Source organism: Oncorhynchus clarkii, chromosome 25 (genome assembly GCF_045791955.1).
Source record: "Oncorhynchus clarkii lewisi isolate Uvic-CL-2024 chromosome 25, UVic_Ocla_1.0, whole genome shotgun sequence".
NCBI lineage: Eukaryota > Metazoa > Chordata > Actinopteri > Salmoniformes > Salmonidae > Oncorhynchus > Oncorhynchus clarkii.
Window position 1 is genome coordinate 37745950 of NC_092171.1, and position 22810 is coordinate 37768759.

The 22810-nt window shown below is 43.8% G+C and overlaps 1 protein-coding gene across 1 annotated transcript in view; it reads left to right on the top strand.

The window, feature by feature from the left end:
• The window catches only part of LOC139383545 (forkhead box protein N3-like), a 132525-nt gene that overhangs the window by 97231 nt on the left and 12484 nt on the right, over positions 1-22810 (top strand). The window contains exon 5 of the mRNA XM_071128122.1: positions 20287-20395. Within this exon, the coding sequence (XP_070984223.1) occupies positions 20287-20395 (109 nt within the window). The remainder of the gene's footprint in view (positions 1-20286; positions 20396-22810) is intronic.

Below are 22810 nucleotides of genomic sequence, written 5' to 3' on the forward strand. Positions count from 1 at the left end.
TCTCTCTCTGTCTCTCTCTGTCTCTCTCACCCTCTCTCTCTCTCTGTCTCTCTCCCTCTCAATTCAATTCAATTTCAATTCAAGGGCTTTATTGGCATGGGAAACGTGTTAACATTGCCAAAGCAAGTGAGGTAGATAATATATAAAGTGAATATATAAAGTGAAATAAACAATACAAATTAACAGTAAACATTACACATACAGATGTTTCAAAACAATAAAGACATTACAAATGTCATATTATATATACAGTGTTTTAACAATGTACAAATGGTTAAAGGACATAAGATAAAATAAATAAGCATAAATATGGGTTGTCAATGGTTCTTTGCTGGTTGCCCTTTTCTCGTGGCAACAGGTCGCAAATCTTGCTGCTGTGATGGCACACTGTGGAATTTCACCCAGTAGATATGGGAGTTTATCAAAATTGGATTTATTTTCGAATTCTTTGTGGATCTGTGTAATCTGAGGGAAATATGTCTCTCTAATATGGTCATACATTGGGCAGGAGGTTAGGAAGTGCAGCTCAGTTTCCACCTCATTTTGTGGGCAGTGAGCACATAGCCTGTCTTCTCTTGAGAGCCATGTCTGCCTACGGCGGCCTTTCTCAATAGCAAGGCTATGCTCACTGACTCTGTACATAGTCAAAGCTTTCCTTAATTTTGGGTCAGTCACAGTGGTCAGGTATTCTGCCGCTGTGTACTCCCTGTTTAGGGCCAAATAGCATTCTAGTTTGCTCTGTTTTTTTGTTAATTCTTTCCAATGTGTCTCTCCGTCTCTCTCTCTCACTCTCGCTCTTGCTCTCGCTCGCTCTCACTTTCTCACTCTCTCTTTCACTCTCTCTGCTCTCTCGCTCTCTCTCTCTCTCTCTCTCAATTCAAAGGGCTTTATTGGCATGGGAAACATGTGTTTAAATCGCCGAAGCAAGTGAAAATTACAATAAACAAAAGGGAAATAAACGATTGAAATAAACATCATAAATGAACAGTAAACATTACACTCACAAGAGTTTTAGCCAGGTATTCTGCCACTGTGTACTCTCTGGGCTTTGTGGAAGTCACCTGCCGTGCTGATGTTTAGCGTCTAGGTGGTTTTTGTTTTACTGAGATAAACTGTAAGGGCCCAAATCTGACATAATCTCTACTGAAGATGTAGGTGCTGCTATAGGCCCTCCATTTTTTTTTGGGGGGGGGGGGGGGGCAGAAGCACCAGATCATCTGCAAACAGTAAAGTAGGGTGAGGCTCGGTGCTTCAGACTGTTCTAGAGCCCTTGCCAATTCATTGATATAAATATTGAAGAGGGCTCAAGCTGCATCCCTGCCTTCGGCCCTCAGCCCACGGCCCCCAGGAAAGAAATTAGATTTCTGCAAATTTTAACCATTTTAACCGTACGCTTGTTGCTTGTGTACATGGATGTTGTGTGTTTTCCCCCGCTTGCCATCAACACTCATACCAACATGAGTCAAAAGCTTTTTTTATTTATTTTACTAGGCAAGTCAGTTAAGAACAAACTATTATATTCAATGACAGCCTGGTTTAGGGGCAGAAAGACAGATTTGTACCTTGTCAGCTCAGGGGTTTGAACTTGCAACCTTCCAGTTACTAGTCCAACACTCTAACCACTAGAATACCCTGACACCCCAAAATCAACAAAGCATGTGAAGACTTTGCCTTTGTTTGTTTGTCAATTAGGGTATCTAGGGTGAATACGTGGTCTGTTGTACGGTAATTTGGTTAAAAGCCAATTTGACATTTGCTTAGTATATTGTTTTCACTGAGGACATGTACTAGTCTGCAGTTGAAGATAATGCAGAGGATTTTCACAATGTTGCTGTTGATGCATATCCCACGGTAATTATTTTGGTCAAATTTGTCTACACTTTTGTGAATTGGGGTGAGCAGTCCTTGGTTCCAAGTATTGGAGAAGATGCCAGAGCTGAGGATTATGTTAAAGAGTTTAAGTATAGCCAATTGGAATATGTAGTCTGTATATTTCATAATTTCATTTGGGATACCATCAACACCACAGGCTTGTTTGGGTTGAAGGGTTTGTATTTTGTCATGTAATTGGAGAATCCAGTGGGTTCTGGTAGTCTTTAGTTGATCATGAATATGGTTTTGCTGTTTGTTTTTTGTTATAGGGCAACAAAAAAATAGAATTGGAGAAGTCACAATTACAGTGACACGTTTCTTCCAGGAAGTGGTCTAAAAGGGATTGAATTTGTTGTTGGCTAATTGTTTTCTGCTAGATTTCCACACTACATTCCTTCCATCTATAGCATTTCTTAATATTTAGCAGTTTGTTTGGCTTTGATGCCTCATAATTGACTATTGCTCTGTTCAAGTAGGCTTTGACTGTGCTGTCATCTGATAGGTTGTGTCAGTGGGCTGAGTGTGAACGCTCTGAGAGACTCTGGGTTAAGGTCGTTGATAAAGTAGTCTACAGTACTACTGCCAAGAGATGAGCTGTAGGTGTACCTTAGTGACAGTAGTTCGGAGTGACTGTGTGTGTTTACTCTGTTGCTGTGCCTTTAATGTCAAGTGTTGCTAATTTAGTTATCTTGAACACAGCACTAAAAGGCCCCTCAGATTTTTGCAGAACGCCAGGTTGTAAACACTTTGTGAATAATAGATCGACTTCAACACAGTTTCTAATAAATGGATGAAAAGAAAAAGATTCAGCGAAGAGGAGTGAGTAATTGAGGGGAGGGAGGAGAATGGGAGAGGAGAGGAGAGGAGAGGAGAGGAGGGGAAAGGAGAGGAGAGGAGAGGAGAGGAGGAGAGGACAGCCAGATCATGTACTGTATATCAACCACAACCTTAACCTCAATCACAAGCTTTGCATTCAGACTGCAAACACTCTGCAAACACTCTGTGACCCTGACCACAATGTCTCTGATCCTGACCACAATGTCTCTGATCCTGACCACAATGTCTCTGATCCTGACCACAATGTCTCTGATCCTGACCACAATGTCTCTGATCCTGACCACAATGTCTCTGATCCTGACCACAATGTCTCTGATCCTGACCCCAATGTCTCTAATCGTGACTCCAATGTCTCTGATAATGACCCCAATGTCTCTGATCCTGACCACAATGTCTCTGATACTGACCCCAATGTCTCTAATCCTGACCCCGAAGTCTCTGATCCTGACCCCAATGTCTCTAATCCTGACCCCGAAGTCTCTGATCCTGACCCCAATGTCTCTAATCCTGACCCCGATGTCTCTGATACTGACCACAATGTCACAATGATCGACTGTATAATTTGTGACCACAAACCTGCTTATTAGTGACCTCATGGGTGGAATGTTAGAAATATGTTTCATAATTCCATAGTTAATAAACGTGATTTTTTTAACGTCGGAAATCTATGTCAAATGATTTTGTTATATCAAATCAAGGTTTACTTGTCACGTGCGCCGAATACAACAGGTGTAGTAGACCTTACAGTGAAATAGATACCTATATATTCAGTCTCCTGTGATGTATATAAAGTGTAATATTGGGATGCAAACTCAAAATGCAATATATTTCAACTCTATATCTGACATGGTACTGGTACCTTCTTTAAAAAAACGAATACATAACCATGTTGTGTGAGGTGTTTTTTAAGACATCCAAGATAACCTCTGTGTGACCCGGACGTATCCCACTGCAGTGAAACGTTAATGCTAAACGGGAGTGCATTGCTGTCGCTGTGCATAGACCATGCTTGTGGTATACAGTAGAGCAGAGACTGTCTTTATTATCCCTTATTTAAAGCTGTTGGTAACACACACACACACACACACACACACACACACACACACACACACACACCACTGGTATGACCCAGGAGAAGCCATTCCGTTAGTTTGATAAACACACTCTGTTACCTGGCAACAACATGGATGGCCTATTTTTATAGCTTCAACATCTACATGTCTGAGTCTTTCTCTGCTCTGAGTGTCTCTGCTCTGAGTCTGTATCTGCTCTGAGTCTGTCTCTGCTCTGAGTCTGTCTCTGCTCTGAGTGTCTCTGCTCTGAGTGTCTCTGCTCTGAGTCTGTCTCTGCTCTGAGTGTCTCTGCTCTGAGTGTCTCTGTCTCTGAGTCTGTCTCTGCTCTGAGTCTGTCTCTGAGTCTGTCTCTGCTCTGAGTCTGTCTCTGCTCTGAGTCTGTCTCTGAGTCTGTCTCTGAGTCTGTCTCTGACTCTGTCTCTGCTCTGAGTCTGTCTCTGCTCTGGGTCTGTCTCTGCTCTGGGTCTGTCTCTGAGTCTCTTTCTGCTCTGAGTCTGTCTCTGAATATGTCTCTGCTCTGGGTCTGTCTCTGAATCTGTCTCTGCTCGGAGTCTGTCTCTGAGTCTGTCTCTGCTCTGAGTCTGTCTCTGAGTCTGTCTCTGAGTGTCGAAAGTGTTCACCAGGGCATGGACTCTACAAGGTGTCGAAAGTGTTCACCAGGGCATGGACTCTACAAGGTGTCGAAAGTGTTCACCAGGGCATGGACTCTACAAGGTGTTGAAAGTGTTCACCAAATAACTGTGGGTCTCACGGTTAATTAACATAAACACATTTAACATCTCCTGGCTTCCACACATGGAACATCTACATTTTTAAAAATCTAACAAATCCATGTAATATAGCCTACACCTTCACAATAAATCCATGTAATATAGCCTACACCTTCACAATAAATCCATGTAATATAGCCTACACCTTCACAATAAATCCATGTAATATAGCCTACACCTTCACAATAAATCCATGTAATATAGCCTACACCTTCACAATAAATCCATGTAATATAGCCTACACCTTCACTATAAATCCATGTAATGTAGCCTACACCTTCACAATAAATCCATGTAATATAGCCTACACCTTCACAATAAATCCATGTAATATAGCCTACACCTTCACAATAAATTCATGAATTATTTTAGACAGGTCTAAAGAAACATGATAATGTGAAAAAGTAGTCTATTGGCTAAGGTGTATGTAAACCTCCGACTTCAACTGTACTTACATGTACATATTCTCATTCATCGCTTTAGATTTGTGTGTATTATGTAGTTGTTGGGGAATTGTTAGTTGATTTGTTAGATATACTGCACTGTCAGAACTAGAAGCACAATAATTTCGCTACACTCGCATTAACATCTGCTCACCATGTGTATGTGACAAATACAATTAGATTTGATTTGACCTTAACTTACTATAACTAGATCATATAAATAGGTACAGCGCCTTGCAAAAGTATTCATCCCTCCTTGGCGTTTTTCCTATTTAGTTGCATTACAACCTGTAATTTAAATTGAGTTTTTATTTGGATTTGGTGAATGAAATTTAAAAAATATCTTGTTTCAAAAAATTCTACAAAAATATATGGACAAGGGGTGTGTGTATTCACCCCCTTTTGCTATGAAGGGGTGTGTGTATTCACCCCCTTTTGCTATGAAGGGGTGTGTGTATTCACCCCTTTTGCTACGAAGCCCCTAAATAAGATCTGGTGCAACCAATTACCTTCAGAAGTCACATAATTAGTTAAATAAAGTCCACCTGTGTGCAATCTAAGTGTCACATGATCTGTCACATGATCTCAGTATATATACACGTGTTCTGAAAGGCCCCAGAGTCTGCAACACCACTAAGCAAGGGGCACCACCAAGCAAGCGGCATCATGAAGACCAAGGAGTTCTCCAAACAGGTCAGGGACAAAGTTGTGGAGAAGTACAGATCAGGGTCGGGTTATAAAAAAATATCAGAAACTTTGAACATCCTACGGAGCACCATTAAATATATTATTAAAACATGGAAAGAAAATGGCACCACAACAAACCTGCGAAGAGAGGGCCGCCCACCAAAACTCACAGACCAGGCAAGGAGGGCATTAATCAGTGAGGCAACAAAGAGACCGAAGATAACCCTGAAGGTGCTGCAAAGCTCCACAGCGGAGATTGGAGTATCTGTCCATAGGATCAGTTGAAGCCGTACACTCCACAGAGCTGGGCTTTAAGGAAGAGTGGCCAGAAAAAAAGCCATTGCTTGAAAAAAATAAGCATAAAAGTTTGGTGTTTGCCAAAAGGCATGTGGGAGACTCCCTAAACATATGAAAGAAGGTGCTCTGGTCAGATGAGACTAAAATTGAGCTATTTGCCCCTCATGGAAAATGCTACATCTGGAGCAAACCCAACACCTCTCATCACCCCGAGAATACCATCTCCACAGTGAAGCATCTTGGTGGCAGCATCATGCTGTGGGGATGTTTTTCATTGGCAGGGACTGGGAAACTGGTCAGAATTGAAGGAATGATGGATGGTGCTAAATACAGGGAAATTCTTGAGGGAAACTTGTTTCAGTCTTGCAGAGATTTGAGACTGAGACGGAGGTTCACCTTCCAGGAGGACAATGACCCTAAGCATACTGCTAAAGCAACATTCGAGTGGTTTAAGGGGAAACATTTAATTAAATGTATTGGAATGGCCTAGTCAAAGCCCAGACCTCCAATCCAATTGAGAATCTGTGGTATGACTTAAAATTGCGGTACACCAGCGGAACCCATCCAACTTGAAGGAGCTGGAGCAGTTTTGCCTTGAAGAACGGGCAAAAATCCCAGTGGCTAGATGTGCCAAGCTTATAGAGACATACCCCAAGAGACTTGCAGCTGTAATTGCTGGTGGCTCTACAAAAAGGTGGCTCTGCAAATGATTGACTTTGAGGGGTGAATAGTTATGCAAGTTTTCATTTTTTTTTTGCCTTATTCCTTGTTTGCTTCACAAGTGGTAGGTATGTTGTGTAAAATCAAATGATACAGACCCCCAAATAATCTATTTTAATTTCAGGTTATAAAGCAACAAAATAGTAAAAATGCAAAGGGGGGTGAATACTTTAGCAAGGCACTTTAGAGTTATTAATGTAACTTTAGTTGTTCTACAAACATCGAGCTGATATGTTTTGATTTTTAATACGTTGTAAGGCTGCATGATGCAACTTTAATAATGATTTGAAAGAAGTTGCTTGAAAGGCAATGAGCTCTGCTTTGTTTTTTTGCGCCGGCTGTACCCATCAGTCTCTCATTCACAATTTGACAAGCGCTTGATAATGCCTCAAATTTCACAGCGGCATCTCCTTTGTGGCCTTAATGCACTAAATTCCATGCCGTTGTTGTGCCTTTCTCCCTGAGTGCTGCGTGCTCTCCATCATGTGATCTGGTCTTTCTCACAGGCTACAAGTGAAGACAGACACCTCGGGGACGCAACTGCGCGTGTCCTTATCCTTATTCCTAGGTGCATTGTGAAGATATTCAAAGAACTGTCCACATTTACGTCAGCCTATAAGATGAGTAGGCCTAACGAACAGCAAAAATGCACTAGCCTCTGTCAATTTACTATCCCCCATAGTACAAAAGTTGACCTATTCTATACTGTGCGAGAAATACATATTTAAATATAGTCTGGGACAGTTGTGGGATGCAATATATTCCAAATTAATAAAATACATTTTATACGGAATGTGACTGACACAACAGATCAGAACATTTCACCTAGAGTGATTAGAGGGACAACAGAATGCTGAGTACCAGGCAGTTAGCACGTTTGGTAGGCTACTAATGACCATCAGCAGCATCAGAGCTTGGAGAAGCCTAATTACCGTGACTAAACGAACTCGTGGAATTTGACTGCCTTCATAACTTGTGATCGCTGGTGTGACGGTAATACAGTCAACGCAACAGCCCTACGCCTGCCACCTACTACCATAATACGTTCAAAGGCACTTAAATATTAAAATCATTCACCCTCTGAATGACACACATACACAATCCATATCTCAATTATCTCCAGGCTTAAACATCCTTCTTTAACCTGTCTCCTCCCCTTCATCTTTAACCTGTCTCCTTCATCTTTAACCTGTCTCCTTCATCTTTAACCTGTCTCCTCCCCTTCATCTTTAACCTGTCTCCTCCCCTTCATCTTTAACCTGTCTCCTCCCCTTCATCTTTAACCTGTCTCCTCCCCTTCATCTTTAACCTGTCTCCTCCCCTTCATCTTTAACCTGTCTCCTCCCCTTCATCTTTAACCTGTCTCCTCCCCTTCATCTTTAACCTGTCTCCTCCCCTTCATCTTTAACCTGTCTCCTCCCCTTCATCTTTAACCTGTCTCCTCCCCTTCATATTTAACCTGTCTCCTCCCCTTCATCTTTAACCTGTCTCCTCCCCTTCATCTTTAACCTGTCTCCTCCCCTTCATATTTAACCTGTCTCCTCCCCTTCATCTACACTGATTGAAGTGGATTTAACAGGTGATGTCAATAAGGGATCATAGCTTTCACCTGGATTCACCTGGTCAGTCTGTGTCATGGAAGGATCCGGTATGTTTTGTACTCAGTGTATATGACCTCCATCAGTGCTATGTAGTAATTCTATAGGATTGGTTAGTCAACCCTTTATCCCTCGGGCTAATGGCTAACATGTGTCTGTGTGTATTTCTGTGTACTATGTGCATGTGAGCGTTTGACTGCTTTAGATGTGTGTGTTTCAATCTATGTATTTAGTGTTTTGACCTAGGAAGTTATTCTGCTAAGAAAGTGCCAGTATGTCTGTCTGTCTGTCTGTCTGTCTGCCTGCTTGCCTGCCTGCCTGCCTGTCTGCTTGTCTGTCTTTCTGCCTGTCTGTCTGCTCTGTCTGCCTGTCTGCCTGTTTTCTTTGTCTCCTCTGTCTGCGTGCCACTGCTCATCTTTGTGAGTATAGAAACCTGTGTGTGTGTGTGTGTGTGTGTGTGTGTGTGTGTGATAGTGAGTGAGTGAGTGAGTGAGTGTGAGTAAAGAATCCTTCCTCCGTCGTTGTAGAGACCCACTGGAGCATAGCATGGACCACAGTTTACAGATCCCTCCAGCCCTCTCTCTCTCTCCCTCTCTCTCCCTCTCTCTCTCCCTGTCTCCCTGTCTCTCTCCATTCCTGTCTTTCTCCCTGTCTCTCTCCCCGTCTCTCTCCCTGTCTCTCTCCCTGTCTATCTCCCTCCATCCCTGTCTCTCTCCCTGTCTCTCTCCCTCCATCCCTGTCTCTCTCCCTCCACCCCAGTCTCTCTCCCTCCATCCCCATCTCTCTCCCTCCATCCCTTTCTCTCTCTGTCTCTCTCCCTCCATCCCTGTCTCTCTCCCTGTCTCTCTCCCTCCATTCCTGTCTCTCTCCCTCCATCCCTGTATCTCTTCCCCATCTCTGTCTTTCTCCCTCTATCCCTGTCTCTCTCCCTCATCCCTGTATTTCTCCCTCCAGCCCTCTCTCTCCCTGTCTCTCTCGCTCCATCCCCTGTCTTTCTCCCTCCATCCATGTCTCTCTCCCTCCATCCCTGTCTCTCTCCCTACATCCCTGTCTCTCTCTCTCATCCCTGTCTCTCTCTCATCCCCCTCTCTCCCTCCATCCCTGTCTTTCTCCCTCCATCCTTGTCTCTCTCTCTCCCTCCATCCATCCCTGTCTTTCACCTCCATTGCTCTCTCTCCCTCATCCCTCTCTCTCTCTCTCTCTCTCCCTCCATCCCTGTCCCTCTCCATCATCCCTGTCTCTCTCCCCATCCCTCTCTCCCCCTCATCCCTCTCTCTCCCTCCATCCCTGTCTCTCTCCCTCTCTCTCCCTCCATCATTGTCTCTCTCTCCATCCCTCTCCTTCTCTCCCCATCCTGCTCTCCCTCAATCCCTCGCTATCTCCCTCCATCACTCTCTCTCTTACTCAACCCCTCTCTCTCTCCATCCCTCTCCTTCTCTCTCCATCCCTCTCTCTCCCTCCATCCCTCTCTCACTCCCTCCATCCCTCTCTCACCCTTCATCCCTGTCTCTCTCCCTCATCCCTCTCTCTCCCTTCATCCCTGTCCCTCTCCCTCCATCCATGTCCCTCTCCCTCCACCCCTGTCTCTCTCTCTCCATCCCTGTCTCTCTCTCTCCATCCCTATCCTTCTCTCCCTCCATCACCCACTATCTCCCTCCATCACTCTCTCTCTCTCTCTCTCTCTCTCCTTCTCTCTCCCTCCATCCCTGTCTCTCACCCTCCATCTCCTTCTCTCACCCTCCATCCCTGTCTCTCTCTACCTCCATCCCTCTGTCTGTATTTACTCTCTCAGTCCATCCAGGTTATTGTGTTGATACAGAGACCCACAGCCCCCCCCCCCAGCTTCTTTCCTCTTCTCTACTGTTTCCTGTCCTCTCCTCGTCTCTCAATACAAACACTTAAAGATACATTCTAAAGGAGAGAGACAGTTTGTTTAAATCACTGGGCTGTGATTTCTGAGTATAAGGCACTAGATTAGAGACTTTAGTGTGTTGTGTTAGGTACTGGTCTTGGTACTGGGGATGGGAATTGCTTTACAGGTCTAATAAAGAGTTAATGATGCTGGCTGACCCTGTCGTTGTACTGCTCACTGTGAAGAGAAACAATGGTTTTACCGAAGTGAATGAGGCCTCTGTACTCACAGTGATGGTTTATAGGCCAGTGCATTGACATTACTGAACACAGAGGTTGTAATTGTGTTAAGATGGTTTATAGGCCAGTGCATTGACATTACTGAACACAGAGGTTGTAATTGTGTTAAGATGGTTTATAGGCCAGTGCATTGACATTACTGAACACAGAGGTTGTAATTGTGTTAAGATGGTTTATAGGCCAGTACATTGACATTACTGAACACAGAGGTTGTAATTGTGATAAGATGGTTTATAGGCCAGTGCATTGACATTACTGAACACAGAGGTTGTAATTGTGTTAAGATGGTTTATAGGCCAGTGCATTGACATTACTGAACACAGAGGTTGTAATTGTGTTAAGATGGTTTATAGGCCAGTGCATTGACATTACTGAACACAGAGGTTGTAATTGTGTTAAGATGGTTTATAGGCCAGTGCATTGACATTACTGAACACAGAGGTTGTAATTGTGTTAAGATGGTTTATAGGCCAGTGCATTGACATTACTGAACACAGAGGTTGTAATTGTGTTAAGATGGTTTATAGGCCAGTGCATTGACATTACTGAACACAGAGGTTGTAATTGTGTTAAGATGGTTTATAGGCCAGTGCATTGACATTACTGAACACAGAGGTTGTAATTGTGTTAAGATGGTTTATAGGCCAGTGCATTGACATTACTGAACACAGAGGTTGTAATTGTGTTAAGATGGTTTATAGGCCAGTGCATTGACATTACTGAACACAGAGGTTGTAATTGTGTTAAGATGGTTTATAGGCCAGTGCATTGACATTACTGAACACAGAGGTTGTAATTGTGTTAAGATGGTTTATAGGCCAGTGCATTGACATTACTGAACACAGAGGTTGTAATTGTGTTAAGATGGTTTATAGGCCAGTGCATTGACATTACTGAACACAGAGGTTGTAATTGTGTTAAGATGGTTTATAGGCCAGTGCATTGACATTACTGAACACAGAGGTTGTAATTGTGTTAAGATGGTTTATAGGCCAGTGCATTGACATTACTGAACACAGAGGTTGTAGTTGTGATAAGATGGTTTATAGGCCAGTACATTGACATTACTGAACACAGAGGTTGTAGTTGTGATAAGATGGTTTATAGGCCAGTGCATTGACATTACTGAACACAGAGGTTGTATTTGTGATAAGATAAACAGTCAAATGTAAGTCGGTAAAATTATGAATATATCTTTCCTCGCTCCTGCAACTCTTCCCGTTCATTCCCGTTATTGGTTTATAAAGATAATCTGTTTACAGGTCAACTTACTTGTTAAAAATATTAGTGCAAAGGTTAGATAAAGGTTAGATAAAAGAGAATAGCCATAATGCCATGGTGAAAGCCTCAGTCTTGTATAGTGAATTAACCTGAACATCCAGAATGCGGATTCAGTGGGTATATGAATGTGCTAACGCCAGGTTTACCCAATAACCACGGGTTTAGCCAGTTACCACAGGTTTAGCCAGTAACCACGGGTTTAGCCAATAACCACAGGTTTAGCCAGTTACCACAGGTTTAGCCAATAACCACGGGTTTAGCCAGTTACCACAGGTTTAGCCAGTAGCCACAGGTTTAGCCAATAACCACGGGTTTAGCCAGTTACCACAGGTTTAGCCAGTTACCACAGGTTTAGCCAGTTACCATGGGTTTAGCCAGTAACAACAGGTTTAGCCAGTTACCACAGGTTTAGCCAATAACAACAGGTTTAGCCAATAACCACAGGTTTAGCCAATAGCCACAGGTTTAGCAGGCTTACCACAGGTTTAGCCAATAGCCACAGGTTTAGCCTCTACCCCATCCCTAATAACTGATGAAGGTGAAAATAACCTCAACCACAGATCTAGGATCAGATTACCCTATAACCAGAACCTGGGGGGGAGAAGGAGAAATAGCTTACTCTGATGGAGAAGAAGAGAACAAGACAGAGACAGAGACAGAGAGAGCTCTGTCTGCAAAAATATTATTACTTTACACAAAGGAAAGAATTAACGATGAACCAGAGGAAACTAGAATACTGTCTGGCCCTCAACAGAGGGTACACGGTGGCAGAATACCTGACCACAGTGGCTGACCCCAAATTAAGGAAAGCTTTGACTATTTACAGATTCAATGATCATAGCCTTGCTATTGAGAAAAGCCGCCGTATGCAGACATGGCTCTCAAGAGAAGACAGGCTATGTGCCCACTGCCCACAAATGAGGTGGAAACTGAGCTGCACTTCCTAACCAACTGCTAAATGTATGACCATATTAGAGACACGTATTTCCCTCAGATTACACAAATCCAATTTTGATAAACTCCCATATCTATTGGGTTAAATACCACAGTGTGCAATCGCAGCAGCAAGATTTGTGACCTGTTGCCACAAGAAAAGGGCAACCAGTGAAGAACAAACACCATTGTAAATAGAACCCATATTTATGTTTATTCATTTTCCCTTTTGTACTTTAACTATTTGCACATCATTACAACACTGTATATAGACATAATAGGACATTTATTCTTTTTGAACTTCTGTGACTAATGTTTACTGTTAATTTTATTGTTTATTTCACTTTTATTTATTACAGTTGAAGTTGGAAGTTTACATACACTTAGGTTGGAGTCATTAAAACTCGTTTTTCAACCACTCCCCAAATTTTTTGTTAACAAACTATAGTTTTGGCAAGTCGGTTAGGACATCTACTTTGTGCATGACACAAGTCATTTTTCCAACAATTGTTTACAGACAGAATATTTCACTTATAATTCACTGTATCACAATTCCAGTGGGTCAGAAGTTTACATACACTAAGTTGATTGTGCCTTTAAACAGCTTGGAAAATTCCAGAAAATTATGTCATGGCTTTAGAAACTTCTGATAGGCTATATGACATTTTTTTTTGTCAATTGTAGGTGTACCTGTGGATGTATTTCAGGCCTTCCTTCAAACTCATTGCCTCTTTGCTTGATATCATGGGAAAATCTAAATAAATCAGCCAGGACCTCAGAAAACAAATTGTAGACCTCCACAAGTCTGGTTCATGTTTGGGCGAAATTTTCAAATTCCTGAAGGTACCACGTTCATCTGTACAAACAATAGTATGCAAGTACAAACACCATGGGACCACGCAGCCGCCATACCGCTCAGGAAGGTGACACGTTCTGTCTCCTAGAGATGAACATACTTTGGGGCGAAAAGTGCAAATCAATCCCAGAATAACAGCAAAGGACCTTGTGAAGATGCTGGAGGAAATGGGTACAAAAGTATCTATATCCACAGTAAAACAAGTCCTATGTCGACATAACCTGAAAGGCCGCTCAGCAAGGAAGAAGCCACTGCACCAAAACCTCCATAAAAAATTTAGACTACGCTTTGCAACTGCACAACTGACAATGATCGTACTTTTTGGAGAAATGTCCTCTGGTCTGATTAAACACAAATAGAACTGTTTGGCCATAATGACCATTGTTATGCTTGGAGGAAAAAGAGGGAGGCTTGCTTGCAAGCCGAAGAACACCATCCCAACCGTGAAGTACGGGGGGGAGCATCATGTTGTTGGGGTGCTTTGCTGCAGGAGGGACTGGTGCACTTCACAAAATAGATGGCTTCATGAGGCAGGAAAATTATTTGGACATATTGAAGCAACATCTCAAGACATCAGTCAGGAAGTTAAAGCTTGGTCGCAAATGGGTCTTCCAAATGGACAATGACTCCAAGAATAGTTCCAAAGTTGTGGCAAAATGGCTTAACGACAACAAAGTCATGGTATTGGAGAGACCATCACAATGCCCTGACCTCAATCCCATAGAAGATTTGTGGGCAGAACTGAAAAAGCGTGTGCGAGCAAGGAGGCCTACAAACCTGACTCAGTTACACCAGCTCTGTCAGGTAGAATGGGCCAAAATTCACCCAACTTATTGTGGTAAGCTTGTGGAAGGCTGCCTGAAACATTTGACCCTAGTTAAACCATTTAAAGGCAATGCTACCAAATACTAATTGAGTGTATGTAAACTTCTGACCCACTGGGAATGTGATTAAATAAGTAAAAGCTGAAATAAATAATTCTCTCTACTATTATTCTGACATTTCATATTCCTAAAATAAAGTGGTGATCCTAACTGACCTGAGACATGGGATTTTTACTAGGATTGAATGTCAGGAATTGTGAAAAACGGGGTTTAAATGTATTTGGCTAAGGTGTTTTTAAACTTACTTCAACTGTATCTATTTCACTTGCTTTGGCAATGTAAACATATTAATTGATTAATGCCAATAAAGCTCTTGAATTGAATTGTTCATTATTTTTTTAATTTCACCTCTATTTAACCAGGTAGGCTAGTTGAGAACAAGTTCTCATTTATAGCTGAGACCTGGCCAAGATAAAGCAAAGCAGTTCGACACATACAACAACACAGAGAGGGAATTGACAGGGCCTCCTTGCTCTGTAGGCCTCCTTGCTCTGTAGGCCTCCTTGCTCCTTAGGCCTCCTTGCTCTGTAGGCCTCCTTGCTCCTTAGGCCTCCTTGCACTGTAGGCCTCCTTGCTCTGTAGGCCTCCTTGTTCTGTAGGCCTCCTTGCTCTGTAGGCCTCCTTGCTCTGTAGGCCTCCTTGCTCTGTCATTCAGACAGACAGACAGATGGAGAGAGACATAGAGAGACGGTCATGTGAAAGGAGAAAGAGAGAGAAACTGAGTGTGAGTGGGTTATCCCTGTCCATCCCCTGCTGTACCTCTGTGTGTAGTGGGGAGAGGCTCTCCCCCTAGTGGCCAGACTGTGTAACACAAGTGTTTGTCAGTCAGACATGTCAGGATTGTCCATTCTTCCAGCTCTAATTCTTCGCTCCTGTGTCTGTCATGGAGGGGAAGCATCAGGTGCACTACATTGATCGAAAGGTCAAAGTTCAGAACAGTATTCCATTCCAGGGAGTGTGTATGTATGGATCTGGTTAGTGTTCCTGCTTCTCAGATTGACCTTTTGAAATGTATTTAACCTTTATTTTACTAGGCAAGTCAGTTAAGAACAAATTCTTATTTTCAATGACAACATCTGGCCTCTATGAGAACTTCAGTGTAGACCCGCATTAGAGAAGCACATCAGAGAGTAGATTGCTGACATGACACTTTGGATTATTTCCTCAAGTGCACCCTTTTCTCTATATAGTGAACTACTTTTGACCAGGGGCAATGGAACTCTGGTCAAAAGTAGTGCACTAAATAGGGGACAGGGTGCCACTTGGGATGCAGATTTTATAATGAGATTAGTAGAGGGAGGTAGAGACTGAGATGAGTTGAAAGAGAGTGCTGGACATGAGAGAGAGAGAGAGAAACGGATGGAGATGATGAGAGGTTAAGGTACATTAATCTGCCAGGTATGTTCACAGCCATTCAGTAATATCTATATCACATTGTTGATACTATTTAAAACTGTACGACTTCACGCTACTCTCTACCATTTGATTCGACCCTGCTTTCTTTATTCCCTTCCTATCGACTTAAAGCATTCCAGTCGTTCCTGTGTCCAAGCTAAGATAGTCTGCGTGCACTTTCTCTCTGAAGGCATTTAGCCCATCCCTGATGTCCCTGTGTATGAATGAACAGTATTGTGTAACCTGGACCTGCTACAATGGTACTACAAAGCAGGTTTCCCACAAGACTTTCATCCTGCTAGCCCAGGGAGGGGCAACTCCAGTCCTAAGTGGGGCCAGAGCATTGTCACACTTTCCCCCAATCCCTAGCAAACACAGCTGATTAAACTGATTGCATTCCAAACTGAAGATCGTGATTAGTTGATTATTGGAGTCAGGTGTTTTAGCTGGGGCAACAGTGTGACATCAATCAGGCTTCCCGAGGACTGGGGTTGCCCCTCCCTGTGCTAGCCCAACCACCGTAATGTCATCCCCTCTCCGCGTCTCTCTGTCACTTCGCATCCTATCACACACACAGCCTGACTGTCGGTGTGTGTGTTTGTGTGCGTGTGTGTGTTTGTGTGCGTGTGTGTGTGTGGGTGTGTGTGTGGGTGTGCGTGTGTGTGTGTGTGTGTTTGTGTGTGTGTGTGTGTGGGTGTGTGTGTGTGTGTGTGTGTGTGTGCGTGTGTGCGTGTCTGTTTGTGTGTGTGTGTGTGTGTGTGCGTGGGTGTGTGTGTGTGTGTGTGTTTTTGCGTGTGTGTGTGTGTGTGTTTGTCGGGGCCCCTTTCTTTTCAGGGGTTGAGATAAAATCAGAAAGAGAGCATTTCCATCCCTGCTATTCGATTTAGCCTTCTTTTGGTTGGTTAGCTAGCTTAGCAACTGTCACTAAAGCGGACATAGTTGTATACGGTTGCCATGGCAGTTGGGGGAAAGGGGGTTGCCAAGGCTCTCCAAAACTGTCATCTGCTCTAGAATTGTTCATCCCTCTATCTTTCTCTCTGTTGTGGGGAGGTTGAATTCATCCCTCTATCTTTGTCTCTGTTATGGGGAGGTTGAATTCATCCCTCTCTTTCTCTCTGTTGTGGGGAGGTTGAATTCATCCCTCTATCTTTCTCTCTATTGTGGGGAGGTTAAATTCATCCCTCTATCTTTCTCTCTGTTGTGGGGAGGTTGAATTCATCCCTCTTTCTTTCTCTCTGTTGTGGGGAGGTGTAATTCATCCCTGTATGTTTCTCTCTGTTGTGGGGAGGTTGAATTCATCCCTGTATGTTTCTCTCTGTTGTGGGGAGGTTGAATTCATCCCTGTATGTTTCTCTCTGTTGTGGGGAGGTTGTGTCCTACGTTAACCAACGTGTGTGTAAGTGTGTGTTGAGGAGTATTGATGGGTCTAACTCAGGTCTAATCCAAGCAGTGTGTGAGTGAACATGCTAGCTAGTCACTCTTCCACCATGTAACAAGCTGTTCGTCCCTATTTCTCTCTTTCAGTCTGTTGTCCATTCTATCATTCCAATGTGTTGACTCAGTTGTTATTTTAAAACACACTGTCCCACATCATTTCTATAGTCTTTTCTCTGTTTACATTCTCTCTCCCTATCGTTCTTTCTCTCTCTTTCGCTCTTTCTCTCTCTCTCTCTCTTTCTCTCTCTCTCTCTCTCTCTCTCTCTCTCTCTCTCTCTCTCCATGTTTTGTGTGTTTTCAAGCCCTCTCTGTCTCTGACCTAACTTTAGAAAGCCTTGTTACTGGGCCAAGGAGAATATGTCTTGCAGCACGTTGTTCCATGTATGTTTGTTTCACTCTGAACTACATAACAATGTGTAGTAGAGACATGTTGTGAGGTCACGGTACAGAACTGAGACTCGTCCTCCTTCAGAATTTCCTCTTTTATGTAGACATTTCAGATGGTAGATACAGAGTCATGGATGTAGACGGGAGAATGTCTGTGGTTGGATTCGATCCCACGTCGCTACTATACATGCTTAGTCGACTCCAGCACTTCCATTACTCCACGCTGCTGCCATGGTTTAGTGTCACGGCCGTGGTTTAGTGTCGCAGTCATGGTTTAGTGTTATGGCCGTGGTTTAGTGTTGCGGCCGTCGTTTAGTGTTACGACCATGGTTTAGGGCCATGGTTTAGTGTTGCGGCCGTGGTTTAGTGTTATGGCTATGGTTTAGTGTTGCGGCCATGGTTTAGTGTTATGGCCATGGTTTAGTGTTGCGGCCATGGTTTAGTGTCACGGCCATGGTTTAGTGTCACGGCCATGGTTTAGTGTCACGGCCATGGTTTAGTGTTATGGCAATGGTTTAGTGTCGCGGCCATGGTTTAGTGTTACGGCCATGGTTTAGTGTTATGGCAAGGGTTTAGTGTCGCGGCCATGGTTTAGTGTTATGGCCATGGTTTAGTGTCACGGCCATGGTTTAGTGTCACGGCCATGGTTTAGTGTAGCGGTGGTTTAGTTTTGCGGCCATGGTTTAGTGTTATGGCCATGGTTTAGTGTTGCGGCCATGGTTTAGTGTCACGGCCATGGTTTAGTGTAGCGGTGGTTTAGTTTTGCGGCCATGGTTTAGTGTTATGGCCATGGTTTAGTGTTACGGCCATGGTTTAGTGTCGCGGCCATTGTTTAGTGTAGCGGTGGTTTAGTGTTGCGGCCATGGTTTAGTGTTACGGCCGTGGTTTAGTGTTTTGGCCGTGATTTAGTGTTACGGCCATGGTTTAGTGTAGCGGTGGTTTAGTGTTGCGGCCATAGTTTAGTGTTACGGCTGTGGTTTAGTGTTACGGCCATGGTTTAGTGTAGCGGTGGTTTAGTGTTGCGGCCGTGGTTTAGTGTTACGGACGTGGTTTAGTGTTGCGGCCGTGGTTTAGAGTTACGGCCATGGTTTAGTGTAGCGGTGGTTTAGTGTTGCGGCCGTGGTTTAGTGTTACGGACGTGGTTTAGTGTCGCGGCCGTGGTTTAGTGTTGCGGCCATGGTTTAGTGTTGCGGCCGTGGTTTAGTGTTACGGCCATGGTTTAGTGTCGCGGCCATGGTTCAGTGTCGTGGCCGTGGTTTAGTGTCGCGGCCATGGTTTAGTGTTGTGGCCGTGGTTTAGTGTTACGGCCGTGCTTTAGTGTTGCGTCCGTGGTTTAGTGTCACGGCCATGGTTTAGTGTTGCGGCCATGGTTTAGTGTCACGGCCATGGTTTAGTGTTACGGCCATGGTTTAGTGTTTCGGCCGTGGTTTAGTGTTACGGCCGTGGTTTAGAGTTACGGCCATGGTTTAGTGTCACGGCCATGGTTTAGTGTCACGGCCATGGTTTAGTGTCAAGACCATGGTTTAGTGTTGCGGCCATGGTTTAGTGTTGCTGCCGTGGTTTAGTGTTACGGCCATGGTTTAGTGTTGCGGCCATGGTTTAGTGTTACGGCCATGGTTTAGTGTTGCGGCCATGGTTTAGTGTTGCTGCCGTGGTTTAGTGTTACGGCCATGGTTTAGTGTTGCGGCCATGGTTTAGTGTTACGGCCATGGTTTAGTGTTACGGCCATGGTTTAGTGTTACGGCCATGGTTTAGTGTTGCGGCCATGGTTTAGTGTTACGGCCATGGTTAAGTGTTACGGCCATGGTTTAGTGTTACGGCCATGGTTTAGTGTTATGGCAATGGTTTAGTGTTATGGCCATGGTTTAGTGTTATGGCCATGGTTTAGTGTTACGGCCATGGTTTAGTGTTACGGCCGTGGTTTAGTGTTACGGCCGTGGTTTAGTGTTGCTGCCGTGGTTTAGTGTTGCTGCCATGGTTTAGTGTTACGGCCATGGTTTAGTGTTGCGGCCGTGGTTTAGTGTCGCCTGGGCCTGTATTGTGTCCATCTGAGTTGGCGGCTTTGCAGGGAATCCTTCTCCATGTCTTTCTGTCATCATCTCTCTTTCCTCCCATCATTATCCCTCCTCTCTAGGATGATGTGATTTAGTTTAAGTTCATTGACAATGATTTGCGATCTGCTTGGCTTGTTAGAATCTCTAAACCTCAACCACAAACATACTAAGCAGATGGCAAATCAAGTCCATCTCTTTTTAAGTGTGCGCACTGTATCATACTATGTGTGTGTGTCTTACTGACTCTCTCTCTCTCTCTCTCTCTCTCTCTCTCTCTCTCTCTCTCGCTCTTCTTTCTCTACTCTCTCTCTCTCTTCTCTCTCTCCCTCTCTCTCTCTCTCTTCTTTCTCTACTCTCTCTCTCTCTCTCTCCCTTCTCTACTCTCTCTCTCTTCTTTCTCTACTCTCTCTCTCTTCTTTCTCTACTCTCTCTCTTCTTTCTCTACTCTCTCTCTCTCTCTCTCTCTCTCTCTCTCTCTCTCTCTCTCTCTCTCTCTCTCTCTCTCTCTCTCTCTCTCTCTCTCTCTCTCTCTCTCTCTACTCTCTCTCCCTCTTTCTCTCTCTCCTTTCTCTTTCCTCTCTCTCTCTTCTTTCTCTACTCTCTCTCTTCAGTCCCTCAGGGAGTGATCCAGAACGGAGCCAGAATGATGAGTCATGGGCTGTACACGGGAATACGACCACTACCCATCAATCCCATAGGGATCAGAATAGCTGATGACAGGTCGGTATATCAGCCAGAGCGAGAGAGAGACCCACTGGCAACAGACATTCACGTTGTTTATTCCACGTTGTTAAAACAACATTGTGCATGCCCAGTGGACACACACACACACTCTCACACACAGACACACACACACAAACACAGACACACACACACTCACACACACACACACACACACACACACACACACACACACACACACACACACACACACACACACAGACACACACACACAAACACAGACACACAAACACACACACAGAGACACTCACTCACACACAGGCACACAAACACAGACACACACACACTCACTCACACACAGGCACACAAACACAGTGGTCCAGCTGAGCTACGTTTAACACAGTGGTCCAGCTTAGCTATGTTTTACACAGTGGTCCAGCTGAGCTACGTTTAACACAGTGGTCCAGCTGAGCTACGTTTAACACAGTGGTCCAGCTGAGCTACGTTTAGCACAGTGGTCCAGCTGAGCTACGTTTAGCACAGTGGTCCAGCTGAGCTACGTTTAGCACAGTAGTCCAGCTGAGCTACGTTTAGCACAGTGGTCCAGCTGAGCTACGTTTAACACAGTGGTCCAGCTGAGCTACGTTTAACATAGTGGTCCAGCTGAGCTACGTTTAGCACAGTGGTCCAGCTGAGCTACGTTTAACATAGTGGTCCAGCTGAGCTACGTTTAGCACAGTGGTCCAGCTGAGCTACGTTTAACACAGTGGTCCAGCTGAGCTATATTTTACCGGATGCTACTGATCAAATTGTACCCCGAGATAAGTGATGGGTAGGGACATAACTGACAGCTACACACAAACCATCACAACACTTCAAGATTATAGCTCAGTAAAGACTGTAATACCACAGCAGTGTGCTTTGACAAAGTACAAACACAGAGACAGAATACACACCTAAACAGGTACTCTTCCCTTCTATTGTTTCTGTCTTTCACACACACACACACACACACACACACACACACACACACACACACACACACACACACACACACACACACACACACACACACACACGCATACACACACACACACACATACACACACACACGCATACACACACACATACACACACACACATACACACACACACGCATACACACACACACATACACACACAGACCCCCCCTCACACACACTCAGGGCAAAGAGACTGACTGACAACGCATTTAGACATGTATAATAGATAGGAGTTGTCTAAGCCTGCTGTGCTCCTAATATAATTCATGAGGTTTAAATGTACAGAGAAGACAAGATGGCCAGAGACACTCAGAGCTTGGCTTTTAACAACACTAGTTAGTGAGGTAGCTGCACGACATGACACCGACTGATGGAGGGAACATCTTAAACTTAGCAGACTGGTTGGCTGGTAATTGGCATGGGAGAATGACGAGGCTTAAAGCGACAGTTCACTTTTAAATACAGTTTCAGTGTGTGTACGATTTACCTAGGTCAACTATACCTTTTCTTAGGAAAGAACAGCATCTGTATGATACAATCTGTATGATAATTAATGACACCTCTTCACCGTTAACACCCCCCCTCAGATCTCTGGCACTCGCGGTAGTCATATAGCAGTTATAACAATTCATAAAGATGTTATGACTACGCCAGAGAAATGTGTTTCTGTTTGTCACCGAAGACATTAGTGACCTTTGCCCTGTTGCAGTGGCGGGGAAAGTATCTATAAGTCATACTTGAGTAAAAGTAAAGGTACCTAAAGAGAAAATGACTCAAGTAAAAGTGAGTCACCCAGTAAACTATTACTACTTCAGTAAAAGTCTAAAAGCATTTCGTTTTAGATGCTTATGTATCAAAAGTAAATATAATTGCTAAAATGTACTTAAGTATCAAAAATAAAGTAAATGTATAAATCATTTCGACTATGTTATTAAGCAAACCATACGGCACAATTTGTATTTTTATTTTTTTTACGGATAGCTAGGGGCACACTTCAGCACTCAGACATAATTTACACAAAGCATTTGTGTTTTTGTATTTAGTGAGTCTGCCAGATGAGAGGCAGTAGAGATGATCAGGGATGTTCTCTGTTTTGTGAGTCTGCCAGATGAGAGGCAGTAGAGATGATCGGGGATGTTCTCTGTTTTGTGAGTCTGCCAGATGAGAGGCAGTAGAGATGATCAGGGATGTTCTCTGTTTTGTGAGTCTGCCAGATGAGAGGCAGTAGAGATGATCAGGGATGTTCTCTGTTTTGTGAGTCTGCCAGATGAGAGGCAGTAGAGATGATCAGGGATGTTCTCTGTTTTGTGAGTCTGCCAGATGAGAGGCAGTAGAGATGATCAGGGATGTTCTCTGTTTTGTGAGTCTGCCAGATGAGAGGCAGTAGAGATGATCAGGGATGTTCTCTGTTTTGTGAGTCTGCCAGATGAGA